The 10693-nt window shown below is 41.3% G+C and overlaps 1 protein-coding gene across 1 annotated transcript; it reads left to right on the forward strand.

Annotated features, from left to right (window-relative positions):
- The first annotated feature begins 6540 nt into the window (after positions 1 to 6540).
- On the forward strand, positions 6541 to 10077 carry LOC143769307 (uncharacterized). Its single transcript, XM_077257806.1, has 2 exons — positions 6541 to 7748; positions 9499 to 10077. Exon 1 carries the CDS (start codon positions 6593 to 6595, stop codon positions 7706 to 7708), a length of 1116 nt encoding a protein of 371 aa, XP_077113921.1. The 5' UTR covers positions 6541 to 6592; the 3' UTR covers positions 7709 to 7748; positions 9499 to 10077.
- Positions 10078 to 10693: the final 616 nt, after the last annotated feature.

Consider the following 10693-nt stretch of genomic DNA (forward strand, 5'->3'; position numbering starts at 1 on the left):
ATCATTTTGCTGTTCTTCTGTAGTAATATCTGTTTGTTCCTCCGTTATGGGAACAGTACTGTGGCCTTCCATCTCCAATATACTGAATGAAATGTTCTAGCTGCTATTCACCTTCATTATTCTCATTCATCAGTTTAATGGTACTTATCATGTTTGAAGCATTATCAGTTACAATAGCAAGAACCTGTTCTTTTGTGAGTTCATATTCTTGCACAACTTTTTCCACTAAGGTCTGGAGAACCTGGTTGCTGTTATGAGCTATAGTATCTTTTACTGCCAGCGTCTCAGTAACAATTTTTTTTATTGCCACAAATATCGAATGTGCATAGCAAAATAGTTCACTTTGTTACATGTGCAGGCATCCATTTTAGGAAACACAAAGCATTTCTTGAGTCTTTTTAAGATTTTCCTTTTGGTTAAAGGGCCACTGTCACCCTCTCCAGCCGTTATAAACTAAAAGAGCCACCTTAGAACTTATAAAGAAAAAACACGTATTTATGAACAGATAACAAAACTTTATTAGATTGTATAAAAATAAACAATTAAAAATAGCCAACAGTGCTACAAGTGAGCCAGAAAATATATGTAGGCATCACCAAAAGATAGGTAGATAAATAACTAAAGTAACATCATGCATATAGATTCCTTAATATATAAATCCTAAACACCAGGGTAAGGCACTATACACAGAGCAAATTATACACATAGAAACCCTGCTCCTTAAATCCCTCAATCACCATTATATAGAAATGTCTCTATCGGTGGGTGGACACAGGGTTTGGAGTAAGGATAGCAAGCTATATGCATGTGCTGGTGCCGTCCATAGGGCCAAGCAAGGCTCTTAATACTATAACCCCTGAAGTATAAGTTATATAAATATGCAGAAACGCCATAACATAGAACAAATAACACTTAGCAATATACAGATGGTGATGCCGCAACCCCAATGCGCATTTCGGCAATGTGCCTTCGTCAGGGGGAGTGGCATCACACCGGAAACATGCCCTTTTTGTACGAACGATAACCAATGAGCAAGTGCGGTGTCATAAATCACATGACCGGAAGATAGATCCAGAAGGAACATGGTACTTGTAGTCAGAAGCCGGAAAACATGGTTCTAAATGGCGCATGACGTCCGGCATCCCCAGATAAAGTGGAGCCAGCGAGTGCGTCATGACTGGAGGTAGGACGCCGGCGAGGACTCCCCGACCGCACACACAACCAGTGCGAGCAGGGAGCCGCCCCTGACCTCCGCCCACAGCCAGTGAGAGACGCCGTCGCCGGTAACACCCACCGGGGCACCCGGGCGCATGCGCACAAACCATGAAAGATGTCTGCCCATCTCACTTATGTGTTGGGATCTGTTTCAACCCAGCTAATGACATAGGCCATGATAAGTGAAGACCATACCGTAATATAAATAAAACAAAATCAGGCCCTCAGTTTTACGACAAAGTAAAGAAAACTCTCATGAGGTGGCGAATATATTAAGTATAAATACCAATCACTGGGCTAGATATCAACTTGTATATACATGCACACATACTTGGGAACACACACTTCTTAAATCATTAAGGAAAAAACCATTGGAATATGTGATAAAGTGCACAAAAAGAACCATAAACAAATAAGGTGTGAAACACAACTAATATTCCAGTGAAGAATAGTGAAGTGATAAAGAATTTTTAATATTAAACAAAAAATATTGGATAATAATAATACTAGAATAAATAGTAAAAAAGTGATGTATACGCAAGTGAGTGCGTAACTAAAGTGAGAAAACCAAATAGGGTGTGAAACACCACTCATATACCAGTGACGAATGGTGAAGTGAAAAAAGATTTTATTAATATTAGACAGAAAAATATTGAAGAATAGTCATTATAATAGTACTAGAATAAATAGTAAAAAAGTGATATATACGCAAGTGAGTGCATAACTAACCAAGGCATATATTACTGATAAATCTGGTAGAAATATACATCCATCTCACACAAGATGATATAGTATATCAAAGTATCTTTATATAATATTATAAACTAAATTGCAAAACAAGGCATATAGGCCATATATATATATAGAATAAATATTAAACTAATAATACATATCTATAGTGTAAGTACATGAATCATTGCACAGTGTAAAGATCCTAAAAAGAGCCACAGTGTAAAAAATAGTAAAATACATGATACCAAGACATAAGAAATATATAAAAGTCTATCAACCAGGACAAGGAAGAAAAAATGTCCGATGTATCAACGTATAGCAATATTCGAATTTTCCTTGTTGTCGTAGATATAATCACGTAGAGGGCAAACGGTTATGTATCAATCTCTCCTATAGGAGTCCGCATCATTGGATCACAAGGAAATATGTGAGGATTCACCACGAACATACTAAAGGGCATATTAAAATAGCACAAGTTAGTACAAAATAAAAACAAGGTTAAAATCAACAACTCAAAATCACATAAAAAAACAGATGCCAAAGAAAACTTTAAAAACAACTAGGTGCACGGGGTCAAAATCTAGAGAAAGGGAGCAAAACTAAGGGATTCATTTAGGCCATTAGGGTGGAGAGTGCGTAGAGTCCAAATCCATTTGGCCTCTTTTTGGGCTAACAGGCGACCGAGGTTACCTCTCGAAGGTTGGATTTAATGTGATCAATACCTTTAACTCGAAGGCCAGATGGATCACAAGCGTGATATTGCTTGAAATGCCTTGGAATTGTTTTCAATTGTTCCAAGTCATCAATTTTAGCAGCTGCCGCAATATCTCGTACGTGTTCTCGAACTCTGACCTTCAGAGCTCGTGTGGTAAGGCCTATATAAATAAGAGAACACGGACAGGTTGCATGGTAAATCACCGTTTGTGTCAAACAGTTGATTGAATGTGTAATGGCAAAGGTCCGTCCATCAGATGAGAGAAACTCTTTTGTCCTTTCGATATTCGGACATGCGATACATTTGCCACAGGATACACATCCCCATGTATTAGTTGTTTTTTTACCTATACTGGCAAATGGCCGAGGTTGATTTGTTGATGATCCCGTAAATTGTTACAGCGCCGAGCTGTGACAGCTGGTCTTTCAGTATATGTATCCTATATCATCTTGTGTGAGATGGATGTATATTTCTACCAGATTTATCAGTAATATATGCCTTGGTTAGTTATGCACTCACTTGCGTATATATCACTTTTTTACTATTTATTCTAGTATTATTATAATTACTATTCTTCAATATTTTTCTGTCTAATGTTAATAAAATCTTTTTTCGCTTCACCATTCGTCACTGGTATATGAGTGGTGTTTCACACCCTATTTGGTTTTCTCACTTTAGTTACGCACTCACTTGCATATACATCACTTTTTTACTATTTATTCTAGTATTATTATTATTATTATTATCCAATATTTTTTGTTTAATAATAAAAATTCTTTATCACTTAACTATTCTTCACTGGAATATTAGTTGTGTTTCACACCTTATTTGTTTATGGTTCTTATTGTGCACTTTATCACATATTCCAATGGTTTTTTCCTTAATGATTTAAGGAGTGTGTGTTCCTAAGTATGTGTGCATGTATATACAAGTTGATATCTAGCCCAGTGATTGGTATTTATACTTAATATATTCGCCACCTCATGAGATAGAGTTTTCTTTACTTTGTCGTAAAACTGAGGGCCTGATTTTATGTTTTATTTATATTACGGTATGGTCTTCACGCTTATCATGGCCTATGTCATTAGCTGGGTGGAAACAGATCCCTACACATACCGTATTTTTTGGCATATAAGACGCACTTTTTCCCCCCCAAAAAAGGGGTGAAAATGGGGGGTGCGTCTTATATTCGCAATGCAGGCTTACTGTGGCGGCAGAGGTGCGGTGGCAGAGGTGCGGTGGCAGAGGTGCGGCGGCAGAGGTGTGGAGATGAGGAGGCGCAGTGAGCGGGGTCCCTTTCCCCGGTGAGGTGATGCAGCAGCCCGGTAATGCAGCAGAGCCGGGTGAATCCTGTTATCGGTGCGCGCGGCCATCTTCCTGAGGCCGCGCGTGCGCAGATGGAGGTCTCTGCTGCCCGGGGCTTCAGGAAAATGGCCGCCGGATGCCGCGCGTGCGCAGATGGGGATCGCAGCGACCATTATCCTGAAGCCGAGTTCGCATCTCGGCTTCAGGAAAATGGCCACCGCGATCCCCATCGCGGCTATTTTCCTGAAGCCCCGGGCAGCAGAGACCTCCATCTGCGCACGCGCGGCCTCAGGAAGATGGCCGCGTGCACCGATAACAACAAGATTCACCCGGCTCTGCTGCATTACCGGGCTGCTGCATCACCTCACCGGGGAAAGGGACCCCACTCACTGCGCCTCCTCATCTCCACACCTCTGCCGCCACACCTCTGCCGCCGCACCTCTGCCACCGCACCTCTGCCGCCACGGTAACAACAGGATTCACCCGGCTCTGCTGCATTACCGGGCTGCTGCATCACCTCACCGGGGAAAGGGACCCCTCTCACGCCATACCTCTCACTGTGCCTCCTCATCCCAGCACCTCTGTCGGTAACCACTGCTGCCACCCTCCCATGGACACCAGGCTGTGGCGTCGCCCACCTAAGCAGGAAGGGACCCTGCTCAGGTGCACGCTGTACCGCCTCACCCCACCTCTGCCGACACCATGCCTCCTGTGACCCTGCTCTGCCACCGCCAGCCCTCAGGTAAGATACTGTAAATTCGGACAATAAGACGGACCCCCATCTTATAAAAAAATCTTTTTTTCTGCAATTTTCACCCCAAATTTGGGGTGCGTCTTATGGTCCGGTGCGTCTTATATGCCGAAAAATATGGTAAGTGAGATGGGCCGACATCTTTCATGGTTTGTGTGCATGCGCCCGGGTGCCCCGGTGGGTGTTGCCGGCGACGGCGTCTCTCACTGGCTGTGGGCGGAGGTCAGGGGCGGCTCTCTGCTCGCACCAGTTCTGTGTGCGGTCGGGGAGTCCTCGCAGGCGTCCTACCTCCAGTCATGACGCACTCGCTGGCTCCACTTTATCTGGGGATGCCGGACGTCATGCGCCATTTAGAACCATGTTTTCCGGCTTCTGACTACAAGTACCATGATCCTTCTGGATCTATCTTCCGGTCATGTGATTTATGACACCGCACTCGCTCATTGGTTATCGTTCGTACAAAAAGGGCATGTTTCCGGTGTGATGCCACTCCCCCTGACGAAGGCACATTGCCGAAATGCGCATTGGGGTTGCGGCATCACCATCTGTATATTGCTAAGTGTTATTTGTTCTATGTTATGGCGTTTCTGCATATTTATATAACTTATACTTCAGGGGTTATAGTATTAAGAGCCTTGCTTGGCCCTATGGACGGCACCAGCACATGCATATAGCTTGCTATCTTTACTCCAAACCCTGTGTCCACCCACCCATAGAGACATTTCTATATAATGGTGATTGAGGGATTTAAGGATCAGGGTTTCTATGTGTATAATTTGCTCTGTGTATAGTGCCTAAGGGTACTGTCTCACAGTGGCACTTTGGTAGCTACGACGGCACGATCCGTGACGTTGCAGCGTCGCTTGATTATCGCTCCAGCGTCGTAGACTGCGGTCACACTTTGCAATGCACGGCGCTGGAGCGATAATTTAATGACGTAGTTGCGATGTAGAAGTCATACGGGACATTGGGAATATCGTGCACACCTTTGTTACACGCTGCGATCATGCCGCCACAGCGGGACACTTGACGACGAAATAAAGTTTCAAATGATCTGCTACGACGTACGATTCTCAGCGGGGTCCCTGATCGCAGTAGCGTGTCAGACAGAGTGAGATCGTAACTATATCGCTGGAACGTCACGGATCGTGCCGTTGTAGCGACCAAACTGCCACTGTGTGACAGTACCCTTACCCTGGTGTTTAGGATTTATATATTAAGGAATCTATATGCAGGATGTTACTTTAGTTATTTATCTACCTATCTTTTGGTGATGCCTACATATATTTTCTGGCTCACTTGTAGCACTGTTGGCTATTTTTAATTGTTTGTTTTTATACAATCTAATAAAGTTTTGTTATCTGTTCATAAATACGTGTTTTTTCTTTATAAGTTCTAATCTATATTTTGCGTAGAACTAGTTTCTATCCTTTTTGTATTGGACACAGTCCTTTGATTTGGGACTCTATAACCACTATTACTATGAATTTCTAATGTGTCATTAGCAAGAATAACTATATGCTATTGTACTATTTACTGTGTATTTTCACAGAGTTCGATATTCTTTGCAACCATGGATTTCAAGGCCAGAGATAGTGTCTGGCTATCACAAGTAGCCCAGGTGTTCGGTGAGTCTGGTTGCACGGGGTCAGGGATCTCTAATGATTTGAGCACGCTACAATTAAAAATACAGCGATTAATGCATAAAAGGACCAAAATTTGGTGGAACAGAGCGTTCTTGGAAAACTATATAAAAAAGAAGTATATTCCACGTGGTCTCCGAATTCAGATAGATTTTTCCGTCATTCCCAATTGACAACGAAGGGTTTATATCCAAATGGGAAGATGTCTGCAGTAAGGGGTCTAATCAACTTATGGAGTTACTAATTGAATTAAATAAGAACACTATAACTGAAATTGCATCTGAAATTGATCAACTCTTTATTGCATTCAAACGTGATGCCACTCCTGAGATTATTTCTGCCTTTAATACATCTTTGACAAAAAAATCTGAAGAGTGGGAGACGCAGATTAAAACATTGCAGGCGAAAAAACTGGCTCGTGATACAATGGACTACCAACAGAATAAGGTATACAGATGGCGACACCGTAATACTAGAGTGCGTAATAGAAGATCGGCATCTATGTCATCGGCATCTTCAGTTGGGGAATCATCTGATAACTCACAGTATTCTTTCAAACCAATGAAGACAAGGTTTGGCGGCAACAAACGGAAAGGAGATCATAAGTTTTCAGCGAACAAACGAGGAACACACGAGTCCAATCAGGAATCCAGTAACGGACCAAAGGTAATTAACCTATCTGAACATTCCTTTTCTGATTTTGAATTACAACTGCTATCTAAAGGATTGACATTCTCACCAACTAGCAGGTTTGATCCGTTTACAGCCGTTAAGGATCTCCATATTTTCTCAAGATCCCTTATTTTTAAGAAATGGTTCCACAATGAAGACACAAAACGGATGTTCCCATTTCCGGACGAGCAAGAGGCGCCCCAGATTCTGGAAGAACTTAGCAGGGAACACTATTTACCACCTTTAGGTATAGTACCATCATCTTTGAAACGAAAATCTCAAAAGTTTCCCTCTTTGTCAGTGTGCCCCAATATTGAAATTTTCGTTCAACTTGTCACCAATGATTTTGAAAAAATACCAAAAAATATTCATGATGACAATTTGACCATCTCTGAACGTATTGGCCTAAAACGCCTTAAAAAACTTGACGATGTAGTTTTTAAACCCGCTGACAAAGGGGGAAACGTGGTGGTGTGGCCCTGCAAAATGTACGAGAGTGAGGCGTACCGGCAACTCAGAGACCCTTTATGTTATAAGAAACTCACTTACAATCCAATGTCTTCATACAGGGATCTTCTGGGTAAAATTCTTCAGACAGCATTGGACAAGGAGATTATTACGCAGGAGACACGTAATCTTCTTTGGACTAAAGATCCATCTGTTCCAACTTTATAGCTTCTGCCTAAAGTCCACAAGGACATCAAAAATCCCCCAGGTAGGCCTATAATCTCTGGGATAGGGGGATTAAGTGAAAATATTGGCAAGTACATTGACTCCTTTTTGAAACCACTTGTTGAAACCATTCCTTCTTATCTACGAGACACATCGGATTTCTTGTGTAGGGTGGACTCCATACACATGGACGAGGACATGCTCCTCGTTACGTGTGATGTGGAGTCCCTCTACACAAGTATCCGTCATCCGGATGGAATTAGGGCAGTCAGTTATTTTTTATCTATGACCAAATTTTCCCAAGATGAGACAGGTTTTCTTTTACAACTTTTGGATTTTTTGCTCACTCACAATTTTTTTATTTTTAACGGGTCCCTCTATCTACAGCTCCAGGGGACAGCCATGGGGGCGGCCTGTGCGCCCTCCTATGCTAATCTCTTCCTGGGGCTGTGGGAGAGGGACCTATTCTCGTCAGATCAGTGTACGTCGATGGACCGGGTCATTCTTTGGGCTCGGTACATCGACGACATTTTTCTGATCTGGCGGGGTACACCAGCTGAGTTAGAGGAGTTTTTTGTTAATCTGAACAAAACTTCTTTCAATATCAAATTGACTTACAAATACCATGCCTGTCAAATTGAATTCTTGGATGTATTAATTAAAAAGGATATCACTGGCCAATTGTAGACAGACCTGTTCCGTAAGGAAACTGCGGTCAACTCTATCCTGCATGCCACGTCCTCCCATCCGGCTCATGTGGGGAGATCCGTCCCGGTTGGCCAATTTCTTAGACTTAGGCGCTTATGTTCGACGGATTGTGATTTTGAAGATCGTGCTAAAGAAATGAAAGAAAGATTTTATGAACGTGGTTACAGCAAGCGTTCTGTTAAACATGCATACAATCGAGCCAAAAATGCCAATCGTCAAGAGTTGATGTACGTAAAAACAACTAAAACCAAAATGGAGTCCCCAAGGATGGTAACAAGTTACCATTCTCAGTGGCAGAGGATGTATGAAAGCATACAAAACCACTGGCCAGTATTACTGTCAGATAAAATCATGCGACAATACTTGCCTGAAAGACCAGCTGTCACAGCTCGGCGCTGTAACAATTTACGGGATCATCTGGTAAGAAGTTACTACACTCCTACAAATCAACCTCGGCCATTTGCCAGTATAGGTAAAAAAACAACTAATACATGGGGATGTGTATCCTGTGGCAAATGTATCGCATGTCCGAATATCGAAAGGACAAAAGAGTTTCTCTCATCTGATGGACGGACCTTTGCCATTACACATTCAATCAACTGTTTGACACAAACGGTGATTTACCATGCAACCTGTCCGTGTTCTCTTATTTATATAGGCCTTACCACACGAGCTCTGAAGGTCAGAGTTCGAGAACACGTACGAGATATTGCGGCAGCTGCTAAAATTGATGACTTGGAACAATTGAAAACAATTCCAAGGCATTTCAAGCAATATCACGCTTGTGATCCATCTGGCCTTCGAGTTAAAGGTATTGATCACATTAAATCCAACCTTCGAGGAGGTAGCCTCGGTCGCCTGTTAGCCCAAAAAGAGGCCAAATGGATTTGGACTCTACGCACTCTCCACCCTAATTTCCTAAATGAATCCCTTAGTTTTGCTCCCTTTCTCTAGATTTTGACCCCGTGCACCTAGTTGTTTTTAAAGTTTTCTTTGGCATCTGTTTTTTTATGTGATTTTGAGTTGTTGATTTTAACCTTGTTTTTATTTTGTACTAACTTGTGCTATTTTAATATGCCCTTTAGTATGTTCGTGGTGAATCCTCACATATTTCCTTGTGATCCAATGATGCAGACTCCTATAGGAGAGATTGATACATAACCGTTTGCCCTCTACGTGATTATATCTACGACAACAAGGAAAATTCGAATATTGCTATACGTTGATACATCGGACATTTTTTCTTCCTTGTCCTGGTTGATAGACTTTTATATATTTCTTATGTCTTGGTATCATGTATTTTACTATTTTTTACACTGTGGCTCTTTGTAGGATCTTTACACTGTGCAATGATTAATGTATTTACACTATAGATATGTATTATTAGTTTAATATTTATTCTATATATATATGGCCTATATGCCTTGTTTTGCAATTTAGTTTATAATATTATATAAAGATACTTTGATATATTATATGTATCCTATATCATCTTGTGTGAGATGGATGTATATTTCTACCAGATTTATCAGTAATATATGCCTTGGTTAGTTATGCACTCACTTGCGTATATATCACTTTTTTACTATTTATTCTAGTATTATTATAATTACTATTCTTCAATATTTTTCTGTCTAATATTAATAAAATCTTTTTTCACTTCACCATTTGTCACTGGTATATGAGTGGTGTTTGGTCTTCTCACTTTAGTTACGCACTCACTTGCGTATACATCACTTTTTTACTATTTATTCTAGTATTATTATTATTATTATTATCCAATATTTTTTATTTAATATTAAAAATTCTTTGTCACTTCACTATTCTTCACTGGAATATTAGTTGTGTTTCACACCTTATTTGTTTATGGTTCTTTTTGTGCACTTTATCACATATTCCAATGGTTTTTTCCTTAATGATTTAAGGAGTGTGTGTTCCTAAGTATGTGTGCATGTATATACAAGTTGATATCTAGCCCAGTGATTGGTATTTATACTTAATATATTCGCCACCTCATGAGATAGAGTTTTCTTTACTTTGTCGTAAAACTGAGGGCCTGATTTTATGTTTTATTTATATTACGGTATGGTCTTCACGCTTATCATGGCCTATGTCATTAGCTGGGTGGAAACAGATCCCTACACATAAGTGAGATGGGCCGACATCTTTCATGGTTTGTGCGCATGCGCCCGGGTGCCCCGGTGGGTGTTGCCGGCGACGGCGTCTCTCACTGGCTGTGGGCGGATGTCGGGGGCGGCTCCCTGCTCGCACCGGTTCTGT

The sequence above is a fragment of the Ranitomeya variabilis genome, chromosome 4 (genome assembly GCF_051348905.1).
Source record: "Ranitomeya variabilis isolate aRanVar5 chromosome 4, aRanVar5.hap1, whole genome shotgun sequence".
NCBI lineage: Eukaryota > Metazoa > Chordata > Amphibia > Anura > Dendrobatidae > Ranitomeya > Ranitomeya variabilis.

What these genes read in the sequence shown, in the direction of transcription:
- LOC143769307 (XM_077257806.1), top strand. Translation starts at nt 6,593, where the DNA reads ATGGAGTTACTAATTGAATTAAATAAGAACACTATAACTGAAATTGCA.